The sequence below is a fragment of the Belonocnema kinseyi genome, chromosome 6, assembly GCF_010883055.1.
Source record: "Belonocnema kinseyi isolate 2016_QV_RU_SX_M_011 chromosome 6, B_treatae_v1, whole genome shotgun sequence".
Taxonomy (NCBI): domain Eukaryota; kingdom Metazoa; phylum Arthropoda; class Insecta; order Hymenoptera; family Cynipidae; genus Belonocnema; species Belonocnema kinseyi.
This window is the reverse complement of record NC_046662.1, coordinates 118,461,307-118,489,126: the sequence shown is the minus strand read 5'-3', so window position 1 is coordinate 118,489,126 and position 27,820 is coordinate 118,461,307. Positions and strand designations below refer to the sequence as shown.

The following is a 27,820-nucleotide window of genomic DNA, read 5'->3' as shown; positions in this document are numbered from 1 at the left end:
TATTTATTTCTATATCATTGTATATTATATTATGTTCCTACTTTATTCAGCTCGTAAAGGTGCTTCATGGCCCCAAAGTAAAGTTGTAAAATTCCTAGGACCCAATGTTTGGCCATTTTTGAGAAAAAACGTCTTTAAAGTTTCCCAAGTGGCCGAGTAGCTCCGCAGTAGAGCGCCCGGTTTGAGCGCACAGACCGTGCGATCGATTCTCACCGCCTGCATTTCTTATTTTATTTTGGTTTTATAATTATTTAAACGAAAAGATTGTTTTTAATGTTTTTATTTCGAATAAAATATCACGAAACACTATAAGAAAAATATCATAGAAAAAAAATTAAACCGGAATGCATAGTCAGTCAAAAGAGCGAGATTGATAGTTTTTGTAAGAGAAGATAAAGTAGAAAGAAATGCTACATCTTGCACATCGATTGAAGGACGATTTGTCACAAAGTTTCTGAGCATATCATGCGTGAATTATCGTATTTGATCATGCCGGAATATACAGGAGATGATAACATGTGGTGCACGATAGACCCGATAGAATCGATTTTTTAATTTCATTTTCTGTCGAAGTACCAGGAACACTTTGAGAATTCACCGTGGATATTATTTTGTCATTCAAAATGCAACAGTATTAGAAATAATAAGCACTTCTAGAAAATTTTTGAAATACTCCCTTACATTGTCACGTCAAGCAAACAACGACTCGTACGTTCGTACAAGGACAAAGACGCTTTCAATACTTTCAATTTTCTATTCCCCCTCACTATTTACAGTCGACGCTACTTACCTTGCCGTTATTTACATTTCCGTTTCTCCGAACTCTCGCTCGAGCTCTTCCTCCACCACGACCGTGACGGCTCGGCATCCAAGAATTGTTCCGCTCGCTATTTACGTTGTCGTCAATGATTTAGGTCCTTCAAGGCAATTTTAAAGTGCAAAAAGTCATTATATGCTTTGTTAAGGAGGCTTATAAAAGAATTTCGAAATCATAATATTTATGCTTATGATCATTCCTTTGTCATATGGGATAACCTCAAGTATGGAAAATTTAATCAAAGGTTTATCAATAATTCGTAAATACTAACCTATTTTTCAGTTTATTCCGCGACAGAACGATGGATTTACAATTTTTTGGAACCAAATGTGAGAAGATTACTTCTACAATATGTATTCTGAAAATCAAACTTTCTCTGTTTGTAAACGCTGATCCGCGCACGGCAATGTACGTAGCGAGCGAAACAATTCGCATCAAGCATCACCCATCAAGATTAGACTCGAGAATGGGGGAACATCGTTTCCAGGAAAATTCCTCTCCTACGGTCTATCCGCGGCAAGGTAAATAGCGTCGACTGTTTCTTGTTTCTCATTCAAACACAGAAACGGCCAATAGGACGAATGAAAATATGCGAAATAAAAGTTTTCGCTTATATTCTTATTTTAAAATAGTCATCTACATGGTTAAAATTTTATATCGTATTTAAAATATAATTTTTTTGATATGTTCTTATTCTATATTTACTACATCAATTTTAAGCGAATGGTTAAATTTATAATGCTTATAAAAATTTATCGCGTAATTGACAAAATTTTACGAGGGAATGAAACATATAAACACTTAAATATTTATGAAGCAAATTTTTTTTTTAAATTTTAGGCAGTGAGAATCAAATCCGCGGCATCTGCACTCAACCCGGGCACTCTATAGCGGAGCTATTGCCCACGTGGGAGACCGTTTTTTTCATTTTATAGACTTGCCTTAATTTACTTTTAACTCGTTTCTCTCAAAACTAATCAAATATTGGGACCAAGAAAGGACCCCGCACTAAATGTATGGGAAAATGGCTTTCGGTGAATTTAGCTGAAACTTTGTAATTTTTAAGGTTATAAGTGCCGGACGAAATATCCGTAAAAAAATCCAAAAAAATGGACAGTTTTAGCGCTTAAGATCAGTGAATAAAACGAATTACAACAGATTTTGTTACAAAAGCGATGGCAACATAGAAATCACGGTTCAGATCGTGGTCTGTCATATTTTCGCCTACACCGTTGACTCATATAGCGTGCTTCTCAAAACGATCAAACGCTAAGCGCCCAAGTTTTTAACTTGACTAATTCATCACTTTTTTAAAGGCAGAAATGGTACCCAAAGTAACATTAGTAACTATTGTGTACATTCCGATAATTACATTGTACTGTTCTCAAGAGTGCCGAACGCTAAGCGCTCATGATCAGTGAATAGAACGAATTACAATAGATTTAGTGACAAAAGCGATGCCAACATAGAAAGCACGGTTCAGATCGTGGTCTGTCATATTTTCGCCTACACCGTTGACTCATATAGCGCGCTTCTCAAAATGATCAAACGCTAAGCGCCCAAGCTTTTAACTTGACTAATTCATCACTTTTTTAAAGGCAGAAATGGTACCCAAAGTAACATTAGTAACTAGTGCGTACATTCCGATAATTACATTCTACCCTTCGCAAGAGGTTTGAACGCTAAGCGCTCAAGATTTGAACTTGACTAAGTAATTACTTTTTTAAAGACAGAAATGTATCCAAAGTAACTAGTGCGCACATCGATAATAACAGTGTACCCTTCGCCAGAGGGCCGAACGCTAAGCGCCCATGATCAGCGAATAGAACCAATCCTAGTAGCGTTAGCGACGCAAGCGATGTCTGTATACGAAACACGCATCAAGTTTGATCGTTTTTAGAAGCGCGCTATATGAGTCAACGATGTAGGTGAAAATATGACAGACAACGATCTGAACCGTGGTTTCTATGTTGACATCGCTTTTGTAAAAAAATCTGTTGTAATTCGTTTTATTCATTGATCTTGAGCGCTTAGCGCTGCATAGCGCTAAAACTGTCCATTTTTGTGGATTTTTTTACGGATATTTTATCCGGCACTTATAACCTTAAAAATTACAAAGTTTCAGCTAAATCCACCGAAAGCCATTTTCCCATACATTTAGTGCGTGGTCCTTTCACAACTTTACTTTGGGGCCATGACCTTCCTTTTAAAAAAGTACGAATTAAAACAAAAAACATCGCGTCTGACGTTCCCCTTGTAAAATGGTTTTGACTTATTATTGAAATAGTATATGGCTACGGAAAATTTACATAAATTGAAAATTTATAAACAATGGATAGAGTTATAAACAATTGTTTACTTTTTAAAGCCCTCGGACAGGTTAACAGATGCAGCAAAGGAGTTAATATTGGTCATGAGAGGATAAGATCATTCGATTATCTTTCATCAACAAAATCTAAACATTAAATTTTTTAAACGAAAATGAAAGCATGCTCTACAACAGCGTATTATGCGCAATTTCAACGATTTTATAAAAAGCTTTAAAAACTGAAATTCTATAATAATTTCAAATTTTGTATCCTAATTTCATAACAACTATTCACTTTTGCCTCAACGAAATACTGTTCACTATATTCAGTTTATTTAATCCACTCAAGTTCTTAATTCGTCACCTATATAATTTCTCAGTCACACAATGCTGTATGTTATATCACATATATCAATCTTTAGGTATCTATAATCACATACAGCTTTGTTTTATCATCGCTTCATGCATAAGTATAACTTAACATTGAAAAGCTGGAAATTTTATTAAACCAATTTTTTTTTAAAGGACGAAACAAAGGTTTCCTGTAATTTCTAAATATTCCAATATTTTTTCCCAAAGATTGTGTCATATTCAAGCAGTCCAAACCATATTTCAAACATACATTTTGTGTTGTATTAAATATTGCATTTTTTCACACATTATTTTACGTCGAAAAAAAAGCCTGATGAAATGATAAATAATGTTACAATTATTTGAATTATTCAGTTTCTGATTGTTTGAACTACAATTTTTATATGCATGATTATAATATATTCTTTATACGATTATTTATCATGCTGAGTTAATGTTGTAAGCGCTCGCCGTAGGCGGCTTTTTGCCGGCTCTGAGGAAAAATTCGAGGACGTGTAATTCAGATCAGCTTTACATATGGTTTTGTAAAGCGCAACATCAAGTTTTCTTTAAAATAGTCTCTCAACTGAATAACTTGTAACTTACATAGTTTCTTGGCATCTACAATGCCTCTACCCCCGACATGTCATGGTGAAACTACTCTTTCAATCGCCGAATCAGAGTTGTGCGTTCGGTTCTTCGTCTTTTCGACATGGATGGTGAGGAAAGGGATGGCATAGGTGTTGATTGCCTTCATCTTGTTTGCTAAGTTCAGAGAATTCTTCAGGATCACTTTGAGTCTGGTGGTGAAGACAGTACTTAAGCTTTTCTTAACTATCGTATGCTGAATAGCCTTAGATTCAAGAATACCCAAGTGTTTATATAACTCATCCTCAACCATTGCCTCGATGTCATTCGCAAACTCATTCTGTTGCTCTGCGGTTCCTAATTCTCATCTGACTAAATGCACTTTTCTGCATTTATCTAGTTCGGAATTCATCTGGATATAATTGGAAAACTGCTTTGTATACAAGCTCTTATGCATATGCATGATTTTACGTGTTACGATATCAAGAGCAGTAAGCTCGTTCTTCGTCCATTGAACCACGCCAAACGAGTAGAGTGTAACCGGGACGGCAAGCATGTTAACCACAGTTGCCTTGTTCAACGACCACAGATTTAAAGACAAAATATGTCGAAGAAGATGCTTGTATATGCTTTGGAGAAACTTCTTCACTCATGCTACGTCCTGAATGCGGGTTTGAGACACTCGCAGATATGTATAGGTTTCTCCAGTGAAAAAATATCTAAATACACATATCTACAAGCTCAGCGTCATCAGGAACGCCAACAATCTTTCCTTTCTTCAGATAAATCCTAGCACACTTTTCCAATCTAAAGTCCATAACAATCTCTCTTCCCGTGTATTTCTTGACGATATTTAGAGCAAGCTGAAGTTTTATTTTACCAGAAGCATAGGTCCTCCAGTCATCCACATAAAATAAATGAGTGATCTTATGCTTGCGATGATTAGTGTTGCCGCATAGGTATCCAGGAGAATTTTATAGTGCAAGAGATAGAGGTAGAAGTGTGATGCCAAGGTGCAGAAGGCTCGTGGTTTCGCCCTGGAAGACGTTCATCTGAAAGCTGACGTCCGTTTTCACACGATAATTTCCAGATGAGATATTAAATCTTTTTTTTCCATATCAACATCAATCTCTTTATGCATCTTGCTATGCTTGGATGAATCTTCATGCTTTCCAGCAGACATATGATAAGTCAATGAGAGGTTAAATCAGAAGCTTTCCCTTAGTCAATCCTGACCTTTGACAGAATGCGCTAATGGGCAAGTTGCCTTTTTTCGGTGGGAGTATGGTGCGTCCGAACGCCATCCACTGCAGATTGGGCGTGTCCGAGTTTAAATATAAGTTAAATATGCGGCCCAGATGTTGGCGTCCAGAAGTAAACTTCTTCCACTAGATGTTCTTGATAACATCTGGTCCAGCAGCGGAATAGTTCTTGGGACCCTCAGTTCTTTTTTACCTCTTCGGCAGTGATTAATGAACATTCCTCCTAGGATGTTATGAAGTCGAAAAACTCCTGAAAGCGGGTGATATTATCAGTTTTTTCTTTAAAAATCCACTCTTTTTGGGAGCTTGTATAACTCTTTCCAAGAAGTCTACCTCGTGGGGTTTGGTTGGATTTTTGACAAAAAAGAGAAAACGCTGTTCTTGGGCGAACTTTCAAACTCTTTCGGTGAATGGTGCACAAGATATTATGTAGTCAATCAAACCCTAAAGACGGGACGCATTCTGTCTTGCGCATCCATTGTTCAGCTGATGCAAGCGTATCTTGGTATTTCGATCCATCATCGGATTAAGCCTTTGATTTGAATCAGCCAAAGCTCTCGTAACGCCATACGCTGAACAATTGACAATCCAGAGATCGAGACTCTTCGAATATATTCGCACGCTGAAAGGCATCCATTATAGCCAGATCTTGGAGATTAAGACAAACCTGCATGTCAATATTCCTTCTTGTCCTGAAATCACGATCGTGTATACGCGCCATAAAGCAGTGTAACAAGTCATCCTTAAACTGATTCGTCCTCCTAATGTGAGCCTTTCGCTGTTTCGTCGTCGTGTTTCCATCTAAATTATTTTTAACACCCCGAACTCTAGGGTGATCAGCACTGTTTGCCGACACATTGTCGGGTGCTCTGCGCGGTCGATCGTTTTGAACCGCATTTACAACTTTTGGTGGTTCCGTAGCGTGATTATTGTCCCCACGAGACACTAGGGAAAGGGTTCATTTGATTTTGTAGAGTCTCGCATTCAAGGATTAGTTTGCATACTTTGAGACGTGAAACGGTATTCCAAAGTTACTGTTTGAGACAACTCACCCAGGTGCAATTCAGCTTTCGGCACAGTTGTTACACCTCCGCTCGGGGGTTATTGCTTCATGGAACACCCTGGTCAATTCTCCGCGACTGCTTTTTAATTACTGTAACTTTATTCAGCAGAAGCCCTTAGTACAGGGATCAGTGAAGGAGTGTCTCCAAAAAAGATACAAGCATCTTCTTCGACAGATTTGCTCTTCAAATCTGTTGTCGTTAAATAAGGTATCTGTGGCTCACATTCTTGCCTTCCCGGTTCTAGTCTACTCGTTCGATGTGGTTCAATGGACGAAGAATGAGCTTTCGACCCTTGATATCACCATAGGTAAAATTATACATATGCATAACAGCTTGCATACTAATTCGTCCGTTTCGCAATTAAACATTTCACGACGTCAAGGCGGACGCGGACTTATGACTATTCACTGTCTTCATAACTGAATTGTTCTAAGTACAGCTTACATAGTTGCAAATGGCAGATTTATTCTCTTTAAAATGGTTGGGAAATACGATATGATTGGCAAAGGAGCATTCCTTTACAAAGCCGCAGAGCAGGAGGCCGAGGCCCTTAGCCCCAATTTTGACATCAGAAGTGAGAAAAGTGCATTACTCCATCTAGATGTGTCACTTCGAAAAGATGAAGTAAAAAACGAGAGATCGTTTCATACACACGCTAAGTATCTAGAACTCATACTATCGGGATGTCCCACGGGATGACCCCGTTTTGAAAAAAGATCGTTTACTACAAGTAGCTAAGCTTTTACTCGTCCTGTTCGGGAGTAAGGACACATTAGGTGAAGCGCAACGGTTTTCCAGGGGTTTTTTGACTACCGGGGGCGTTGTTGGCCAGGTAGGTGATCCTGAGGGGTTTGAAGCAAGCACAAAGATAGCAACTTTTTACGCATTGCCTGATGTTCTCTCTCATCTTGAGCCAGAAAAATCGCTGTTGGATGGCTTAAAGGGTCTCGTCCATACCCGGGTGCCCGGAAAATCCGGAGTCATAGTATTCATGAAGTACCATCTCCCGAGCCAGATCAGGGAGTGGATATACCAAGTGCAGGTTGTTTTACGCCTGGCTCTCCAGAGATCACCATGGTTAAGGAAATAATGTTTTTTAATTACAGCTTCTTTTTCCGTAAGAACTGGCAATGATGCAAGCTGTTTAAATTTGGAGATGAGTGTACATGTCTCGCCATCTGCCTGCTGAGCACTTGTAATGTCGTCGTACAGATCACGTGTTTTCATGGACGCAAGGTAAGGTGGCAGTTCAGACGTGGGATTTCTATTCTTAGGGAGCAGCCGGCATTCATCGACGAAGAGATCCTCTTCATCGTTAATGTCAGAGGGAGCTACCGCTAGGGCCACGGCTTTGACTCGTTAGGCATTTTTCGACGGTTAAAAAATGAGTTCCTAACTGGCCAGCCCATTGTCTGAGTTTGCCCTGGACATCATTAACGCGATGTAGCCATGTGATTGCTTTATGGTTGGTTCTAAGGACGTAGGGACGTCCTTTAAGATAAGAAACAAACTTATTGAGGGCCTAAATGATTGCTAGGAATTCTCACTCGCTTTTTTCGTATCGAAACTGAGTGGGGGAAAATCTGGCACTAGCGTAACTGATAATTTTTCGGATAGAGTCTAACTTGGTTTTTTAAAGTATCGCTCCAAGCCCTATGGTACTTGCGTTTGTTTGTAGAGTGTAAGTCAGTCCGGGGATTTGAAACATTAAATTTAATTTTCAATTTGAAATTGTTAAATTTTAATCGTTTCGAATTTAAATTTATTACATTTGAAGGGGTTTTCACTTTTAATTTATTTCTGAACGCTTTGAATTAGAAACGAGACCATTTTAACTTTTCCCAAAAGAAATTGTCCACGTTTCACGTGTAACTTATGTAAAATTTGAACTAACCTGGCCGGTCCGTCGATGGGTCCCAGATTGGGAGATAGAATTTCGCTCCCGACCTTCACAGTCAGCCACCGGCTGAGGGGAACGAACGTCCCCTTCCACTTCACGGACTACGGCAGTAACTCCACCAATGTCCATTAGCTGCTTATCGAGCTAGACGTAAATTAATTCCAAGCCTCCCTGAATCCCTGAATCGAAACGCAAGCATTCATTTGCTTTAAAACAAATTAAAATGTATCAGTTCAAAGAACTTTCGAGATTGACCTTTGTTGAACTAGTATCCCATTATTATGGCGAACTCAAAAAGTAAAAGTATAATTAATAATTAAATATTAAAAAGTAAAATTTTAACAATTCTTAAAAACTAGTAACTAAAGTAAAAATAAAGATTTATGTGGACAAAATTTTTATTTGAATTACTTTGACCTTGTATATTATTGTATAGTATAGTGTTGTATAGTACTGACACGTGGATTAGGCCTACTGGGGACACCACTAAAAAAGGCGCCTTATTATGCTTTACCTACAGGGTTGGACATTGCTTGAGAGGGCGTAATAGAAGAGGATAGATCCGTATTCGGTTCATATTATTAAATGCATATGCCTTCATAAAAGGAAATTCCGGAATTTTGTATGCTGCTTTCCTCTCTCACTAAATCCCTCACTATATCCAATATAAAAATTTCAATTGTTCTCCCGTCCAAACCAAGTAGTTTTCCATGGCCTTTATATTCCATATGTTACAAGTAACCTAATAAATGTATGCTCAGAGATTGATTCTAAAAATTCTCTTCTTATTGAAGTTATTCCTTCAATATGGGCATTTGCACAAACAGGGGGCGCACAATTTTCACAGTTACTAGTATCACTTTGCGATTTTTGTTAACTTCAAAATAAAAGCACATTCACGTCCCGAGTTTAAGGTGAGGATTGTCCGCAAATTTGATAATGAGAGGGACTATTATAGCTGATTACGTCAGGGTGATAAGGTCTGACTAATGAAATGTATGTCAGATAACGATAGTTTATTGTAATATGAAAGGGCAAGGGAAGTTTGTTTTGTCGTTTTCTCGGATGTGTTACAACGTATCATCGGCGAAATTCTACTGGATGTTTAAATATTAAGTTGATTGCGCAAAACTAATAGGAAGCAAATTTACTCATGAATTCTTTTTACGAATCTTAATACTGCGGACTTTGTCCAGAATAGACTCATCACGCGTAGATTAAACAATTTCGCAATGAAATGAGCTTGCCTGTCCATGTTCCGTGCAACTTTTCTTTTGAGGATGACGGGCGACTATTTTAGTATAAAAAAGTCAGTTATTTACAAATTACTCGTTACGTCCATGATAGGGAAAAAAGTAGATAAAATCCCTGACAGAATAAAAAAACTAATAACCTATAATGGTCGTTCCGTGTCACTCCTTTCTGAGAGTTTAAAAAGCTTATTCTAATTTTATGATTTGAAATGCAAAGTGCGAGTTAATTCGGTAGTTATGACGAAAAACGAAGAGATAAAATCTCTCTTATAGTGAATTCGGTTATACTACACTAGTGTACTCCAAGGCACTCCGACCTGCTGCTTCTTACTTCTTCTAACTTCTTCCTCATTACTCTAACCTTCTTCGGTGCAATTCGGAGTGCTCTTGAAGTGCACCAGTGGAGGATAACCGAATTCGCCAGTAATATCGGTTCAAGGGAATGTAAAATCCAGCGAAGTGGTTATTCAGAAAATGAATGATCATATTAAAGTGTGAAAGAGCTCGGATGAAAGTATCATGGAAGAACGAAAATTCTACAGAACCAGATGTGATCTTTTGGATGAGAAGAACATAATATTCGAAGAAAAAACAAATTCTTTTTTAAGAAGGTTAAAAATCTGCGACCTTTGAACGTATCTTTCGGAAATGACTTTACTTGTGAACAAAGAGAAATACGCAGGAAGCTTCGAGATTATCAACAAAAGCTGGAGAGTCTTGGGAATTCATCAACAATTAAATGAACCTGACTATACATATATAATTAGTAATTGGATGTATCCTTAACCGCGAAGATTGTGACAGAGAAGATTAAAGATGTTTATTAGTCTGATGAAGGCATCTCAACATCTTCTTTAAGCTTCACTGCTAGCAGAAAAAAGGACAAGAGGACGCCCTACAAAGCAGTTTCTTCCAGCATAGATGCTTTTACTTCACCTCAAATTACGTATCCTCAAAGTAACATCGACTGTCAAGTTCTACAGCGCGGCTGATAGAGAATCCTGAAAAAAACAAATGGGTGACTACTCATCATAAACAACGCAAACATATATAAAATGAAAACGATATATGCAGCAGAGGATTCAATTTTTGTTAAACTTTAACGTAATAGTTTTAATATATTTATTGGATTAACATACTCTAGTCCTAATTCTAATTTTAGAAATTTGCTGTACAATATAAACGAAATAATCTTTGACCTGTTTTTGAAATAACAGAATAGTCGATCATTTTTAGAGGAGATTATGACTGTAAAATTTAGAAAATTAATCGTTTAGAGGAGAAAAATCTCTGCATCACAATGTCAATTTGCATGATATATGGACAAGTCTGGTCCCTGCTCTGTGCAAAAGGAGAAAACATATGGTAAAGAGCTTTGAAAAAGATGGGTCTGTTTCTTTTCCTGAATGTTAGAACTAAAAGCGACTGCCCAGCTCAATGTATATTTATTTTGCCTTGGATATATGATATTTTCTCATATAAGCTGAATAAAATAATATTCACAACAAATAATAAATATGACGCTGTCAAATGTAAAAATGTAAAAATAAAGAAACAACAAATGTTTCTGTGTTTTTGTAAGTCGCCTTGTTTCTATTGAATACAGCTAATAATCAATATTGCATTAGCTCAGGGGGACCCTAGCCATCTCATCTCCAATGACGTTACAGTATCGTCTGCGTATATTCGTCTACAAAATCGATTTAAGACAACTTATGGAGCTAATTATATTTTTATTTGAAGGTCCAGTTAAATTTTTTAAATTTCCAGTTAATAGTATATTTGGATATTGTATATTATTCCATTAAAATTTTGTATTTCTTCAGATTACAGATGGGATTTATTTTAAGATAGATGAGATAAATAGGTGGGGAGTTTAAATGTGCCAAATGTCCTAAACATGGGTTTGTGAGGCTTTTTTATAATGCAAATAGTCATTATTATTAATTTAGATATGATTTAATCAAAAGAATTTTTTATTTATTTATTTATTTCTAGTGAGATAAGATTAGGCTGAATTTAAAATTTATTTATTTAGTGAAAGTATTATGATATGACTCATTACTTGTATTAGGGATACAAATATTTAAAAATAAGTTGTTTTTTTTGTAGAGATAAAAATAATAAATGAGCAAAGAATATATAATTTTTTCCTAATTAATTACTTACAAATATAAAGCCTTACTAGCAAGCATCAGAAGTAAAATACTTTATGTTAAAAAATATTAACCTTGAAAACTATTTAGTTATAAAAGAATGATCACAAAATAACGAAATAACCTGTGTATCATGTAAAAAGACACTCACAGTTAAAAATATGGAACTTGATTATAGCGTTCAACACTTACCGCTTTTCGGAGTAAGCTGTTTTACACTCATTTCTCTTGAAAATGGTGTTTATTTTTCTTTTTTTTTCTAAGATAATTTTCGGACTATCTCAAGCTTATGCAGAATTTCGTAGACTTGCTTCTCCGCTCTCCACTGACAGTATTGCACGAGCCTTAAGCCTTTTACTCGATCCATCGATAAGTAACAAATTCTAACTTATTTGGATGATTTCCTTGAATTTTTTTATCTGTTTCTGCCGAAACTACCTTTGATGTATTTTGTCTTTGTGGAATCCGGAACCGTGGGATGGGTTTTCTTTCGATTCGACGATTCACTGCAATATTTGTCGTGAAATATAATAATATCTAACGTATTGACTGAATGATTTTCAAATTTCTTAATTTAAAATATAATTTTTTTATTTCCATAGTCTCCTTCCAGATTAGTATCTTCTTCTGATTTTTGGTTTTTCCTGCTGAAAAATAACTTATATTTTTATTCTACTTTATTGTAATTGTAATTACATCTTGGCCTCATATAGCCCTATTTGCTTTATTTTCGGAGCCTTTATTTTTATCCAATCTATAAAATTCATTTTAATTTATCAATTAACAGCTGGAAAATAATCGTTCCTGTTGTGTTTGTAAAAGGTATAAGAATTGATTATTATGTTGTTTATAAATTAGTTTGAAAAAAGTTTCATTAATTAATTGTGATTGATTATTAAATGTAAAAATTTATTAATAATTATTCTTCTTTTTTTGCCCATCTTCTTGTTTTTTCATTCCTTCTTTCAATGCTTTCATCCTTTCCTACAGTTCCTTCCTTCTGACATTATCTTCTTCTTTCCTCCACTCAATCATTCCTTTCCAGTCTTCGAGTGACAGAAGTCCGTATTTTAATCTTTCCTTTTTTACTATTTGTTTAATTTTTACATTATGTAGATTTTTCTTCGATCTTGCCGTTCATTATTCTTTCTGGCGTTTCGTAAAGTGGGGGTTGATTACGTAAGAGGCTTTATGCCCCGCAAGTGTGTTTGAGGAGTTCATCTCTCTCAAACAACTCCGCGGAGCAGTCCCTTCATTTTTATGTATTTATTTCATAAATTGTTGGTGAGATTTTTGCCTTTATCAAAAACGGTCCTTCAAAAATTTTACTCCATTTTTGTGCTATTCTTTCCCCTTTATTTCATAATGTTTTACTACTTTTTAGAACTTGTTCGCTAAATTCGAAACTTATGGGCCTACGTTTGAGATTATAATATCTAGACTGTGTTTCATTTGTTGGACCTAATTTTTTGCTACTTCTCATCTAATTATTTTTAATTTTGGCATCCTATCAGCCCATTTTCCAGACTCCTGAAATTTAATTTCGCTTTTGTCACCTAAATCTTTATTCAGCGCTTGAATTGGTTGAAGTTTTCTACAAAAATTTTAAAAACCTGGTGTGAAAGCTGCCAAAGAATGTTTAAATGTATTTAATGCAAACTGTAAATCATCTAAATTCTCATCCCACGTTTTATAATCTTTCTCTAAATACAATTTTATTGTCGTTTTGGTCGATCTATGGCATCTTTATGTTGAATTTACTTGTGCATGATATTGAGGGGTTTTTCAATATCTTATTCCAAATGTTTTTGTTAAATTAATTTTTGATTTATTTATGTATTTTTTCCATTATCTGTAAACAAAATTCTTGGTGTTACCCGTTTTGAAATAATACGTTTTATGAAATTCTTTCTCAATTGTTTATGCTAATTTATTTTTAACTGGAATTATTTCTACTCATTTTCTATTTCTACAAATACTATAATATATTGGTTTCTTGATTTTAATATTGGTAATGGGCCCATCATATCTGATGCTACAACTGTCTACGGTTCTTCAACTATCCCTTTTCCCATTAAACCTTTTTGATTATTTACATTCGGTTTTATTCTCTGGCAAATTTCGCATTCTTTTACATATTTTAATGTTTCGTAGTACATTCCAGGCCAAAAATAATCTTCACAAATTTCCGCATAAGTTTTTTCCGTTCCTAAATGTCCTGCTTGTTTGATATTGTGAATCTCAATTAAAACATGTTCTTTTAATTCTTTTGGTATTGTTAATTTCCACGGGTTGCTATCTAAATTTAAAATTGATTCGAAAGAGTCAGGTCTATACAAAAATAATTGTTTATCACGTATTCTCCAGTTTAGACTTTTTGGTTGTTAATTTTTAATATGTAACATTTTACTTTTATACCAATTATCCTCAATTTCTTTGAAATCTTTTTCCTTCTTTTCTGCTATACTAGCTAAACTACGAGAAACTTTTATTTCCTTTTGTTTAATCTTGATAATGCATCTAAGTCTTGATTTAAAATTCCTTTTCTATAACCAACCTCGTAATCATATTCTAATAATGCTAAAGCACAGCGCACTAGTCGACCTGTTGGATGTTTGAAAATTGTCAAGCCATTTTAGGGCAATGTTGCCATTTAAACCTCTACTTGCAAACACTATTACAAAATTTTTACCGTTCATGTTTTGAGTTAATACGACTCCTAATCCTGTATCACTAGCATCGGTTTTAAGTTTAAATTTACTTCAAAAATTAGGGAAGGCTAAAATTGGTGCTGTTTTAAGTAAGTCTTTAATAGTCGTAAATGCCTGTTCCTGTTTATAAGTCCATTCCCACTTTGATTCCTTTTTTAATATCGTTGGTAGGGGTTCTATTATTTCTGCACATTTTGGAAGACATTTATTATACCATGATGCCATTCCTATCAATCTTTGTATTTTTTTTAACTGTTCTGGGTCTTGGAAAATTTAAAACAGGTTTAATTTTATCTTCATCCATTTTTAAACCTTTGCCATTTACTTTTAATCATAAATATTCTGTTCGGAACAACAAAATTCGCATTTGTGCAAACCTCTTGTTAAGCCTGCACTTTTAATTTTATCTAAAACGATTTCCAAATATTTTTAATGTTCTTCAAAATTTCTTGATACTATTATTATATCATCAAGGCAGCAAAATACTCTCCTACTTTTTTCATTTTATGACAAATTTACTGCGGTAACATATAATTCTCTACCTTATATATGAAAATACAAACATTTAAAGCTATTCTTTGTCTCGCAGATATAAAAAATAGACTATATAACTTAGCATCAACAGCCGCATATCTGTCGCAGTTCAAGATTGTTTTCTTTGACCTTTTTTGACTGTTTTTAATAAATCCAACACCGTTTCATTTGCGTCGAAAAGTATTGTTGAACAGTATTCAAAATAAGGCGCTATTATACTTTTATATGCTAATAATCTTGTATATTGCGATACACAGTATGATTGTCTTCACAAAATAAATCTTCTTATTCGCTTCCTTTACTACATCATCTTTATTTTCATTTATCCTCAACTTGTCATCAGCAGCAACACCCAAGTATTTCAAAGTGTAAAACCCTTTCAATATTTACTTCTTCAGTCTACAAATGTAGTCAACATCAGTTACGTCCTTACGAACACCACTTAACATGAAGTACTTGCTTTTCTTAATATTAATTTTCATTTGGTTACATTGCAGTCAATTCTGTACGCGGTTCAAGTCTTCTTATATCATTCTTTCAACACCCAGTACACTTTCAGCCTCACAAAACATCATTTTTTTGTCCGCAAAAAGTTTCATTACACAGTTTTCATCCACATTAATAATATCATTCATATTTATAATATACATTAATGGCCCTAGTACAGAGCCTTTTGGTACCTTATTGTCAACGTTAGCACAGGATGATTTTATATTGTACCATTTTATATAATATTTCGTATCAGATAATAATTCTCCAAACCATTTAATGAAATTTCCTTTCAAACCATAAACTTTTAATTTTACTGATAATAATTCTCTATTTACTATATCAAGCTCTATTTTTAGATCCAGAAATACCACCATTATCACTTGTAACAGTGGCATACGCCCACGCATTTAGATAAGATAGAAGGGCTATATATTGTAGCGCTTTGGCCCAGCGCACCAGTTCTTGTCATACTTTTATATTACATAGAATAAAGAAACGTCGCTCTGACTACGTGTCAGCGCGACCCCTGTTTAAAAACTGAAATCTCTTCTTGCCCCCGTCACATTTTGGCGATCCTGTAAGGATGGTGGCAAACGATCACAGCTAAAACGATCAAACTGCATCATCTTGAAACTAAACACCTGCAGCGGGTCAAGAAAGAAAAAGAAAAATCTCCGAGGAGATATTTACGAATTTTTTCCTCGTAAAATGTAGACAAGTAAGGAAACTGGTACAATTAGAGACTAAAGTGGAGTAGGCCCTATTTTACGTAAACCAGTGTTCACGAAAACATGAAAAAGGAACTTGGGTAAGCGACATACTACTGTAAACCCTCGGGAGCAATTCCCAAAAGACGAAGCCACTGCAAGCCGCCGATATGCCGTGCCGTCACGCCTGGTTCACCATCCTCCTACGAAGATGATAAGAAGAAGTTAGTAGCAGCAAGCGGGCGATACTTCGTGCCGTCACGCCTGGTTCAACATCTCTACGGACGATGAGGACAACCACGCAGCCGCTACAGCAAAAAAGTAAGCATTTAATTTAGATACATGAGTGAATTTCTAAAAATGCGGTCCTTTAAGTGAAAAATATTAGAAAAATTAAGAGAAGAACGAGAATTGTAAAGCGTGCGTGACATAGATATATATTTCTCGTAAAACAAATAAGATGGGGAACCTGGCTTTCGACGCGTACAGGAAGGGCACATCCGTAGATAACGATACCCAAACTAGTGATTCTGACTCGACGGACGTGTTAGACGAAATCAGTACGCCTTTCAGAACCGCGACAATGGCATCCCCTGCATCCTCTCCTACTCATCCGACAACAGAACAGATGCTACAAACCATCTTAGCCAAAATGAATAGTTACGAAATTAGTATGAGTCTTTTGACAAGGGAAATGGAAAATAGGGTGGAAGAAATCAGAACCCTAGCCGGCCGAGTCGGATTAAGAACCCAGGTACAAACATATAGGGAGGATCCGGAACTAACATCAGACGGAGAAAAAGGAAATAGCATTAATCGAAACCGAGAACCTAGTTGTCCTACAGAGATAACTAATCGCTCTAGCGGCTCTAGATTCTACGCGAATCTCCAAATCCAAGAGCCTATTTATCACAGTAGTGAAGTACCTAATAATATTGTCCGGCCTACGCCCTCCGCGAATCCTGTAATCCAAGAGCCTAGCTTTATAACAGGGAAGCACCTAACCGCCCTATTGAGGCTATGCACCATGCGAACCCTCAAAACGTAGAACCGGTCTATCAGAATAAGGAAGTATTCAGTCATCCCGTTCGCCCTATGCTTCCTATAAACGTTCAAAATGAAGGTATTATCCAAGCCAAGGAGATTATACGTACTATTAAACCACTTAACGGGCAGGATGACGTAGGGACAGAAGATTTCATCCAAATAATAAAAAAGGCGAAAAAACGGTGTAGTCAACCCGATCTCTTATTAGACTTTGTGATAGCCGAAAAAATTCTAGGAAACGCAGAAAGATCGGTCAGATTTACCACCATCAATTCATACGAAGATCTTTTTTAAACCCTGCGTCAAAATTTAAAACAAACCCGACCAGTCTCTGCGTTGAGAAGTAGGTCAGCTAAATTGTAAACAGGGACCCACGGAAACGGTCCAGAATTTCAACCTTAGGTTTCAGCAGGGAGTAAATGAGCTTAAATATGCGGTTCAAAATGAAAATTATGGACCAATGGAAAAAAAATTAGCGATCAACATCGAAGAGAAAGAATGTCTAAAAGGATATTTATTGAACCTTAAACGCGAGATAGGGCTGCAAGTAAAAGCTCAAAAGCCCGCTAATGTAGCAGAAGCGCAAGATCATGCGATAGAAATGGAGATGTGGCTGCGAGAAGCTTAACCAACGAGAATACAGACAGGATTCAGAGCGTCGAAGCGATATGCACCTCAAATTCCTCAAAAAACATTTTCACCTCCACAAAAAGTGCAGCATACAACGCCTTCATATAGAACACCACAATTTGGAATTACACTAGGCACCGGTACAGACAAATCAAAACTGAATTGTCATAGGTGCGAAAAATCAGGACACTTTGCTAATCAGTGCCAATCACAACAGCAACGAAATTTTCCAACAGGAACATTCCAAAAGCGACCCCCGCAAGTGAGGAATATTCAGGAAGAGGATCAGGGTCATTTTTTAGATCACGAAAAGATGAGTCAAGAGGAAATAGAAGAGCAGATCCACTACGAGGATACAGCCGAGTATCAGCCATATGCGGAAAGCTCCAGTCAATCATGGGACGAGAAATAAACGGATGTACTTATAGATTGCTCGTCGACTCTGGGTCATCCATAAACCTTATCAAAGAAAAATCGATACTGTGCGGCAACACCCCTTGGATGAAAAAGAACTTTCTTATGGGTCACGATAAACATACATCGACGGAAGCAGTATACCTGAACTATTTTAATAAAAAACATCTTTTCCATGTAGTTCACAACCACTTCCCATTACCTGAGGAAGGTATAATAGGAATACCTTTTCTCATGAAGTTCCAAATGTACACCATCACCCCAAGATTTTTAATACTCGAAATACTCGAAAAGGTCAAACTGCCACTACACACCGATGGAACCTATGTTCTTGGGAGAACCGCAAAGGTGAACATCATCCAGCTAGAATCCAACTTAGACGCAGACGTTTGGATCGAAGAAGACGAAAATGTACCGTCCGGAATTTACAGAATACAAAATGGAAAATTACAGGTACCTTTCTTCAATTATTCAGACAGGCCGATGAGAGTCACTATCCCCAGTTACGAACCCATTGATAGGATAACAAAAATCTCAGAACAGGAAATAAAGAAAATTGAAAACACTGCCAACCCAAGGATTCTTAATTTATTAGAAAAAACCCGGATGGATCACGTGGAGTCAGACCTAGCCGACTCCATTTGGCGAATAATTTCGCAGTACATCGATGTATACACCTTAGATGGAGATCCGTTACCTTGCACCAGTTTAACATAACACGAGATCATTTTAAAAACAGGTAAAATTGTTAATATAAAAGCTTATCGATCGCCAGAAAGCAAGCAACATTTCGTAAAAGAAGAGGTGGCCTCTTTACTTCAGCAAGGCATAATAAGGCCTTCAAGCTCACCTTTCAACTAACCGATATGGGTTGTACCCAAGAAAGGTGGAACATTACGAATGGTTACGGATTATAGGGGAATAAACCTCGATACCGATCAGGATGCCTACTCTTTACCCGTAATAGATGACATCCTAGATCACCTGGGTAAATCGAAATTCTTTTCTGCATTCGGTCTTTCATCAGGGTTTCATCAAATCCCTATGAAGGAAGAATCTAAAAAGTATACAGCTTTCTCCACAAAAGACGGACATTTTGAATTAAACAGGATGCCTTTTGGTCTAAAAAACGCTCCGGCTACTTTTCAACGCATGGTGGATCAAGCCTTACGAGACCTCATCGGAAAGCACAGTTTTGTATACCTAGATGATATAGTCATCTTTGGACAAACAATTAAAGAACACAACCAGAAACTAATATTATTACTCGACCGACTCAGAGAGACCAGATTAAAATTGCAACCTGCAAAATGCGAATATCTGAGACCCGAACTAGAATACCTTGGACACCTTATCACCGCCGAAGGTGTTAAGCCTAATCCAAATAAGGTCAGCGCGGTAAAGGATTTTAAAACGCTTAATAACATGAAACAAGTACAATATTTTCTAGGGTTAGCAGGTTACTACCGTAAGTTTATAAAAAACTTGTCGCTAAACCCTTAGCCGAACTCACAAAAAAAGATAACCCTTTTAAGTGGACCACTAGACATCAGCTAGCGTTTGATCAACTCAAGAACGTATTATGTACATCGATTGTACTTCGATACCCTGATTATAGTAAAGAATTCGGGCTTACTATGGATGCCTCAAATGTAGGACTAGGAGCCCTCCTGAGTCAGGATGGCCAACCCTGCTGCTTCATATCTAGGACTCTTAACGGAGCCGAGCAAAATTACTCTGCTACCGAAAAAGATTTACTGGCCGTGTTATGGACCACGGTACGTTTAAGACGGTGCCTCCTGGGAAGACGTTCCGAATACAAACTGACCACCGAGCCTTAAAGTGGCTCCACAATGTATAAAATCCCTCATCCAAATTACTACGGTGGAGGTTAAGATTGGAAGAGTACTCGTGCAAGCCGATCGAGCACATAAAAGGAAAAGAAAACAAAGCGGCTGATTGTCTTTCCAGATTGTTTCCAATAAGAAAGGACCCGTTACAGGAAGCTATGAAGAATGCCGAGATAAGTCCCGAGGAACTGGAATCCAGACTACCCGATATAGAAATGCTTGACGCCTCTGACGTTGAAGCAGATTTGACAACTCCTCCCCCGCATCAGTTGAACTTCGAGAAACCATCTGTGAAGGAAAAACCGAAACCAAAGATAATCAATGAGGAGGTGTTAGCTGGACTCGATAGTGAAGCGGAGAGAAACCAAACACAGGAGGAAAATTGTGGAGAAAAATCCACAAACGACCCTCGAACGAACAAAATCTAGAAATCCTGCCAGTCTATGATGAATGAACGTGGCTTACAAGGATTAACGAGATAGTAGCAGACTTTAAGAATCGGAAATTGACAATAGCCAGATTACACTTTATGGATCCTACCATAACACCTTTAGAAAAAATTAAAATTAAACAATTTATCCATTTCTTCAGCCGAAAATACGAAAATTATTTAAATATTTTCTACTGCTTCTCACCGTTGAGCGAACTGACCCGACAAGAGAAACTCGAAATATTGAAGGAAGCACATGGCTCTATTTATAATCAACATTTTGGGGAAAATAAAACTATCGACAAAGCCAAACAGTTAAGAGAATGGAAAAATATGGAAAACGATATTCGTTTCCGAATTAGTCCAGAATTTCGAGAACCTATTCAGAATAAAGCATGTGAACACAACTAATTATCACCACCAAAGTAACGGTAGTTTAGAAAGAGCTCACTCTGTGTTCAAAGGTTTACTGAGAGCCTGTATGCAGGACACGTGAACTGAGTGGGACCTAGTATTGAAAATAATTTCTCTCGCTTACAATACTACTGAGCAAGATGGAATTGGTATAAGTTCGTTCCAAGCCACGTTTGGCAGAACCGATTCTAATTTGCTGTCAACTTTGGCCACCTCTCCCAATTTGAAATATCAGGATTTGTTCGATATGTGGAAAGAAAGGCATGAGCAGTACTTACAGAATGCAAAGGAAAAGCTATAACTTAAAAAAGAGAAATACAAAGGTACCAAGATTCCAAGATAGTGTTACCGCAATCTATCTATGAACCGGGAGACCTGGTCAAGTTCGTCAACTATATTGCGACTAACAAACTATCTGCAAGTTGGAAAGGACCCGCAAACATACTCGAAAATCTAGATAACAATAACTAAATAATATTGTTTAACACCGAAAGAACGAGAATTCACGCGAACCAGATCATACCTTATTTTTTATAGAATGAAGATCTTGACACCTATTACCGGAAACATATTTATCGAGGAAATAGGAACAGCTCATCTTTACCATCAAACCTGGAAGCTCATGATAAGCATCAATGATTCCAGCCTACAAGAAAGATCAGATATAGTTCGCGATATAATGAGACTCGCGATTCGAGCGTGTAACTCAAACTGCGCTGAAGAAAATAAGATTAGATTAACAGGCGAAAGGTATGAGAGAACCAAAAATAAACATAAGCTACTCAACCAGGTGATGGGTAACAAACGACACAAAAGAGGATTAATAAACGCAATTGGGGACATAGCTAAGACACTGTTTGGAACTATAAGTAATAACGACCTTGAACATATTAATGAGGGATTCGATCAATTATACATAGACAATAAAAATATGGCTCAAGCCTTGCAAAACCATACCAAAATATTAAAAGTATTATTAAATTCTTCTTTGATTAATTAAGGTGAATTAAAAACTCAATTAAAACAAGAAATTAGTAACGCCGAACAATTCAGAAGAAGCATCAATAATAATACGAGGAATTTATCCGTAATAACAAAAATTTTAACTTGTGCAATTTTAATAGAAGAATTAGCAGAATAAATTAATACATTATTAACGGCAATAAATAACGGAAATCATGGAATTGTGCACCCCAAATACTAACACCGCAAATGCTAACGGCTACTATTTGGGGATACGAAACATTGCATAGAACTAAGTATCACCTCGAAGCCGACCCCGAGAGTTATCAGCACATTATCGATATCAGGGAAGTCAATGCACCGAGCGTCAAGCAATCTTTCATATATGTCATCAAAATACCCATATTAAAAAAAGAAAATACATTATTAACCACATAATCCCTATTCCACAAAAAATACAAAATACCCAACTTGCCCTCCTTCCCGAACACGAATTTATACTTGAAACTAAAACTGGATACGTACCTACTGATAAAGACACACTAAATAAATGTAAAGACTTAGCCAACTATAAAATTTGCCATCGAAATCAACCGGATTATAGACTAATATAGACAGACAATTGCGACGCTAGTATAATTAAAAACTCACAAGAGGAAGCGAGGTGTACCTTTTCACCTTTTAAATTACACAGCGAAAGTTATATTTTAACCAACGAAGGGTACATAATACTACCTACGCGTAGACTTAACTTAGACCTCGTATGCGGAAACTCATTAACAGCGGTAAAATTAACTGAAAATACTCTAGTTCAAGTACCAGGATGTACAATTTTGACAGATAATGTAAAATTGTATTTAAAAAGAAACTTAGAGTATAAAAAATCTTTCGTAAGTAATATGTCATATAATGTACCTTACGATAAAAATTCACTAGATATGTTAGAGGACCATCTAATCACTCTGCCTAGAGAAGTAAACGTTAATGTATTTAAACAAATGAGATTGAGTTTAGACGACACTGAGAATGTTTTAAGTATAACGTTCATAATGCTCCTTCGCCTACTGTAATTTAATCTAACAACCCTCTAGTAGAAGAAACACCTCTGCACATGAAAAATAAAAAAGTTACATTTTACTAAAAGGGTTTAGGTACTAAAAGTCTGTCTGCTAAGGGGGTGTAACAGTGGCATACGTCCACGCAGATAAGATAGAAGGGTTATATATTGTAGCGCTTTGGCCCAGTGCACCAGTTCTTGTCATACTTTTTTACTACTTAGAATAAAGAAACGTCGCTCTGACTACTGTCAGCGCGACCCCTTTTTAAAAACTAAAATCTCTTCTTGCCCCCGTCACACAGTCTGCCTACACTAATTTTCTCCGTCCAGTTAGTCTATATATCCTGCAATATTGTTTCACAGGAATGATTTTTACGAAATCCTGACTGGTGTTGCGTGATGATATTATTTTAAAGAAAACAGCTCTCAATTCTATCTTTTGCTAGCAATTCCAAAACTGGTTTATATACAGGTAATGTATTAATTGGTGTATTAACCGATTCTTTCCATTTTTCTCTTAACTTGCCTGCCTTAAAGACTGAATAATAATAGTCAAATATTCATTTCCTAAAATCTTCACGCTTTCAATCAAAATTGATGCTTTTATACCATTCACACTATCCTTTTTATATTTCATTTTACCTACGACATTATTTAACTCTAATATGTCTATTGATTGGAATTCAGTTATCTGCTTCTCTACAAATTTAAAACTGTAGTTTGTACTTTCCATTTCAAAATGTATTGAATTAATTACCTCTTGTGCAATATTAAGATAATATTTCTTAAAATTTTCTGCAATCGCGTTTGTTTCTGTAAACTTAATATTTTGAAACTTAACGACTTCTATGGTACATCTTATCTTCCCATTCTCTAAATATGTATAACCTTCACATTTCTCTTTTGATTTGTTCAATTCTTTAATATATTATTTCACTATATTCCTTTGTTCTGTTTCTGATAAATAAAACAGCACTATTCCTATTTTTATAAAACCATTTCTTTTCTATTTTATTCGTTTTAATATTTGTTGATATCTATCGTGCAGACTTCTTAAGAGCTTTAGTAATAAATTCGACAAATAAATTGGCATTTATATTGATTGTTTCCTCATCTGTTATTTTAAAACTATTACTACTTTTTATTGTATACAATTCTTTCGTGAATATATCTTCTTTATAACTACTAAAATCTCTGCATGTAATCGTTTTCAGTAAACGACTTTCAGTTATAGCTTTTCGAATTTCGGCAGAATCGGGACGCGGAAAAAGAAAACGTGAGAAAATAAAATCAGCGACCCGAACTCTGCTTTCGCAACAATTAAACTAATGGTCGATTTACATGCCTCTGCGACAATTAGACAGTGTGCATTGGAAGGTGCGGGGCGCTTATTTTTAATGGGAGGAAACCTTCCTAAATCGCGCGACATCTCCAAGTTTTGCACCGTTGTTAGCTCTCCCTCTTCCTAAGATTGCACTTTCCTATGATCTGTTACTCCGCCGCTAATCAGAGGCGCGAGTATGCACCTTTAAGTACAAAAAAAACTTACCTACGCGTTCCGGCCGATCTCATGCTTTTGATCTACTGGGGCCTGCTTTCTACTCTCTGGTGTCTTACCATAATGCAAGATAGAATGCTGACCTTGCACTTTTTGTTTTCGCTGCCTTACGTTTCGCTCTCTCTCTCTCTTAAAATACTTCCATACGTTCATATCCACATAAGCATAATGAAAAATAAAGTAAAAGAAATGCCGGTTGTGATATTAACATATATATCAGAATTTTACTCACTTTCTTTTTTTTTTAATTACTGATAAAAAAAACAATAACATTATAAATTGTATTCCGTATCTCACTTGTACATGCCAAGAGCTTTAATTTGAGCCATCTCGCTCAAAAATCTGCCAACATATGGGTGTACATAACCAACTTTTCCTTGTTTTCTTATTTTTATGTTGTCAACCACTTACGTATAAAGAAAGAAATCTGAAACATAGAAAATTATATTTTTCATCTCGATTCTATATGGGAAGAGGTTCTATTTGAGCCATCACTGACGAAAATCGCAATAAAAGAAAAGCTTCCAGCATATGGATCGATGTAACCAACTTTTACTCATTTTTTATGTTTCTTTTTTTCAACAATTAATATAAAAAAATGAAAACTATATTAGACCAAAATTCATTATTTATCGTCATGCTAAAGGTGAATAGCTTCAATTTTACACTATAAATATTTACGCGATCTCGATTAGTAATCTCACCGCCGCAGACGCGGGTATTCGTATGGTGCTTGCATCCATTTATTACACTGGAACTTTTGTAAATGAAAAGGTGGAGTATCCTGTCATTTTAAAAACTGCAAGGTTTTAGTAAATAAGCCGATTTAAAGAAATGTTTTCTTCGGACATCCAAGATAAAAAATTGTGTTTACGGTTACTGGTAAAAATTTGAAGATTGGAAAGCGAGACAAGCTATATGTTGACTCGGACAAAGTTGTTATGAGAGTAACGCCAGTTCTAGCTTATTTAACAGACAATTCACAAATTTTGATTCATCAACAGGATGCATCTCCGTCGATTTGCACGATTTGTCATACCAAGATGGTTTTGAACCGTAAAAATTATATCTAAGTCATAATTGAACTCAGAAATGGTTTTATTAGATCCGCGCTATGGTCCAAGGAAATTATGCTTATGCTTAAGCTGAAATCTCATGCGGACTTTTCACGCTGGGTCTCGGATAGCATAGAAAAAAACTAGCGAAGCGCCATGTATACGCTTACGATGCTCTAGTTAAGGTTTAATGATTTTGAGATGACTTTTACAAATAAACGGTATATCTCTGATGACAATTTATACAAATTAAGTAAAAGTTTGATTTCAAATTAATTATTTTGTAAAATTATGAATAACAATAAAAAATTGACCAATTCAATTTTTTACGGGTCACAAATGACGATTTATATATTTTTTAGAATGCAGTAGTAACTAAAATTTAATATGCTCCCTGATTTTGCAAAATATAAAGAAATGATTGACTTTTTAAACTGTTTTTTTTTCTTTATTTTGCCCACCAAGGTTTTTTTTCAGGGAAAAATGAAAAAAAGATGTGTTGCACAGAGATCTACAATTTCTATTTGAATACTTTTTCTGTACCCTCAATAATGTTGAAGTAAATGAAGAAAAACATGCGTTTCTCAAGGATTCCGGACAATTTTGGCTTGATATTTTAGAAAAAATTTTCTCTTCTGAACCAAATTTGACACAGTGACTTTTTAAGTATAAAGGAATAGAATATTAACTAATAGTATTTCATTTTCTGGAATTCTTATTTGATGTTACGTCCTAATAGGCGTATATCCTGAATAAATTTCCTATATATAAAGTCGAAATTATGTCCTAAACTGAAACCGATTATAAGGAACCTTTTCATATAAATATACACAAGTTTTAATACCAAAAAATATCAGAAAGTGAAAAAGTGTATGCTCATGAGCATAAACAGACACGATCGGTCTTTCGAGATTATTTAAATAAAATTGTAATGTTGCAAATAAATGTCAATATTTTTCTATTTTATTTTCTGCCAAGTAGAAATAGTGCCTTATGATGATGAAAAATATATTAGTTTGTGTGCCATTAGATGAGCACATTAACAAGTTGTAACTCAATATCTCCTTTTTGTAAAAAAAAAGCTAATGCTAGACCACATTGTGGTCGTTTTGCCAACAGCTGCACCACTATTTTCTTTTTTTGAAGTTTCCGCAACGGTTAGACCGAATTTTTTTCTCTTAGTCGCCATTTTCTAACTAACATGGAAAATGTGTTTATTTTCAGGCCAAATATTGTTGGGTACTCACAAAATATCCTACCAACAGATACGGGAAGTCGAATCGGTGTCATGTATGTGCCACAGGCTGGTTCAGACAAAGCAGAAATGCACTTTATCATCAACGGTGAAGATCAAGGAGTTTGCCAAAAAGATATCCCGTATAAGGCTGGACCTTTGCATGCGGTAGTAGATGTTTATGGTACGACGAAGCAAGTTAGGATAGTACAACTGTATGGTAGTGAGTATAATTTACAACTGCATCTAATTTAATTAAAGTTAATAAAAGTTATTAAATAAAAAGTAATTAAATTTAATAAAAGTTAATCTTTTTACCTATATTATTTATATTTTTAGTATCCACACTACAAGGTGCGTGTCGTGACGCTATACTTCAGTATACTCAGAGAACTGCGGTGAATTATCTTCCTCTACCGAAAACGCTAAAAGACTACTTGCTGTATAAATCATAATGAATGGCTACACTACAGACTGCAGCACTATAGTTTCAACAACAAAATCACAATTTTAACTAAAAAACTATCTATTTTCATTTGTCAAGGTTTTCATTCATCTTTTAATCATGATTTAAATTTAATTTTTTTTTAACTTTACTATCGTAACTAAATTGGTTCATACAAATCAGCAAAGCATATTGTACTTTACTTCAAAGTTTTGTCGGTCTAGATATATTGTAAATATTTTGTACGTAAGATCGCAAACTTCATTTCTTGTGATTAGCATCAATGTTATAAATTAATGAATGAATTTAATTTTTTTTTAATGAAAATACTTTTATTATATTTGATGTGGCTAAGAACCAAATATGGTGGTGGAATTCATTCAGGTTCCTTTTTCTAAAATCTTTTAATTTGTCCACTTTTTTGCTTTATATTTTGGATATTTGGATTTGCTAGAGTTCTGTAACACCAGTATAGCCCCTGGACGAAAATGCTATATGGCGTGACTGCATGATGTGTCGTGCGATAAACACCCAGAGCTCTCGCGTTTCTCGCATAAACGGCTGCGAAACCATACCGAAG

General features: G+C 35.7%; 1 protein-coding gene across 1 annotated transcript in view; it reads left to right on the top strand.

The window, feature by feature from the left end:
* LOC117174520 (neuralized-like protein 2) overlaps positions 1 to 27,562 on the top strand; it is a 239,800-nt gene extending 212,238 nt beyond the window's left edge. The window contains exons 3-4 of the mRNA XM_033363713.1: positions 26,786 to 27,018; positions 27,135 to 27,562. Of these exons, the coding sequence (XP_033219604.1) occupies positions 26,786 to 27,018; positions 27,135 to 27,250 (349 nt within the window). The 3' untranslated portion in view covers positions 27,251 to 27,562. The remainder of the gene's footprint in view (positions 1 to 26,785; positions 27,019 to 27,134) is intronic.
* The last annotated feature ends 258 nt before the right edge of the window (positions 27,563 to 27,820 follow it).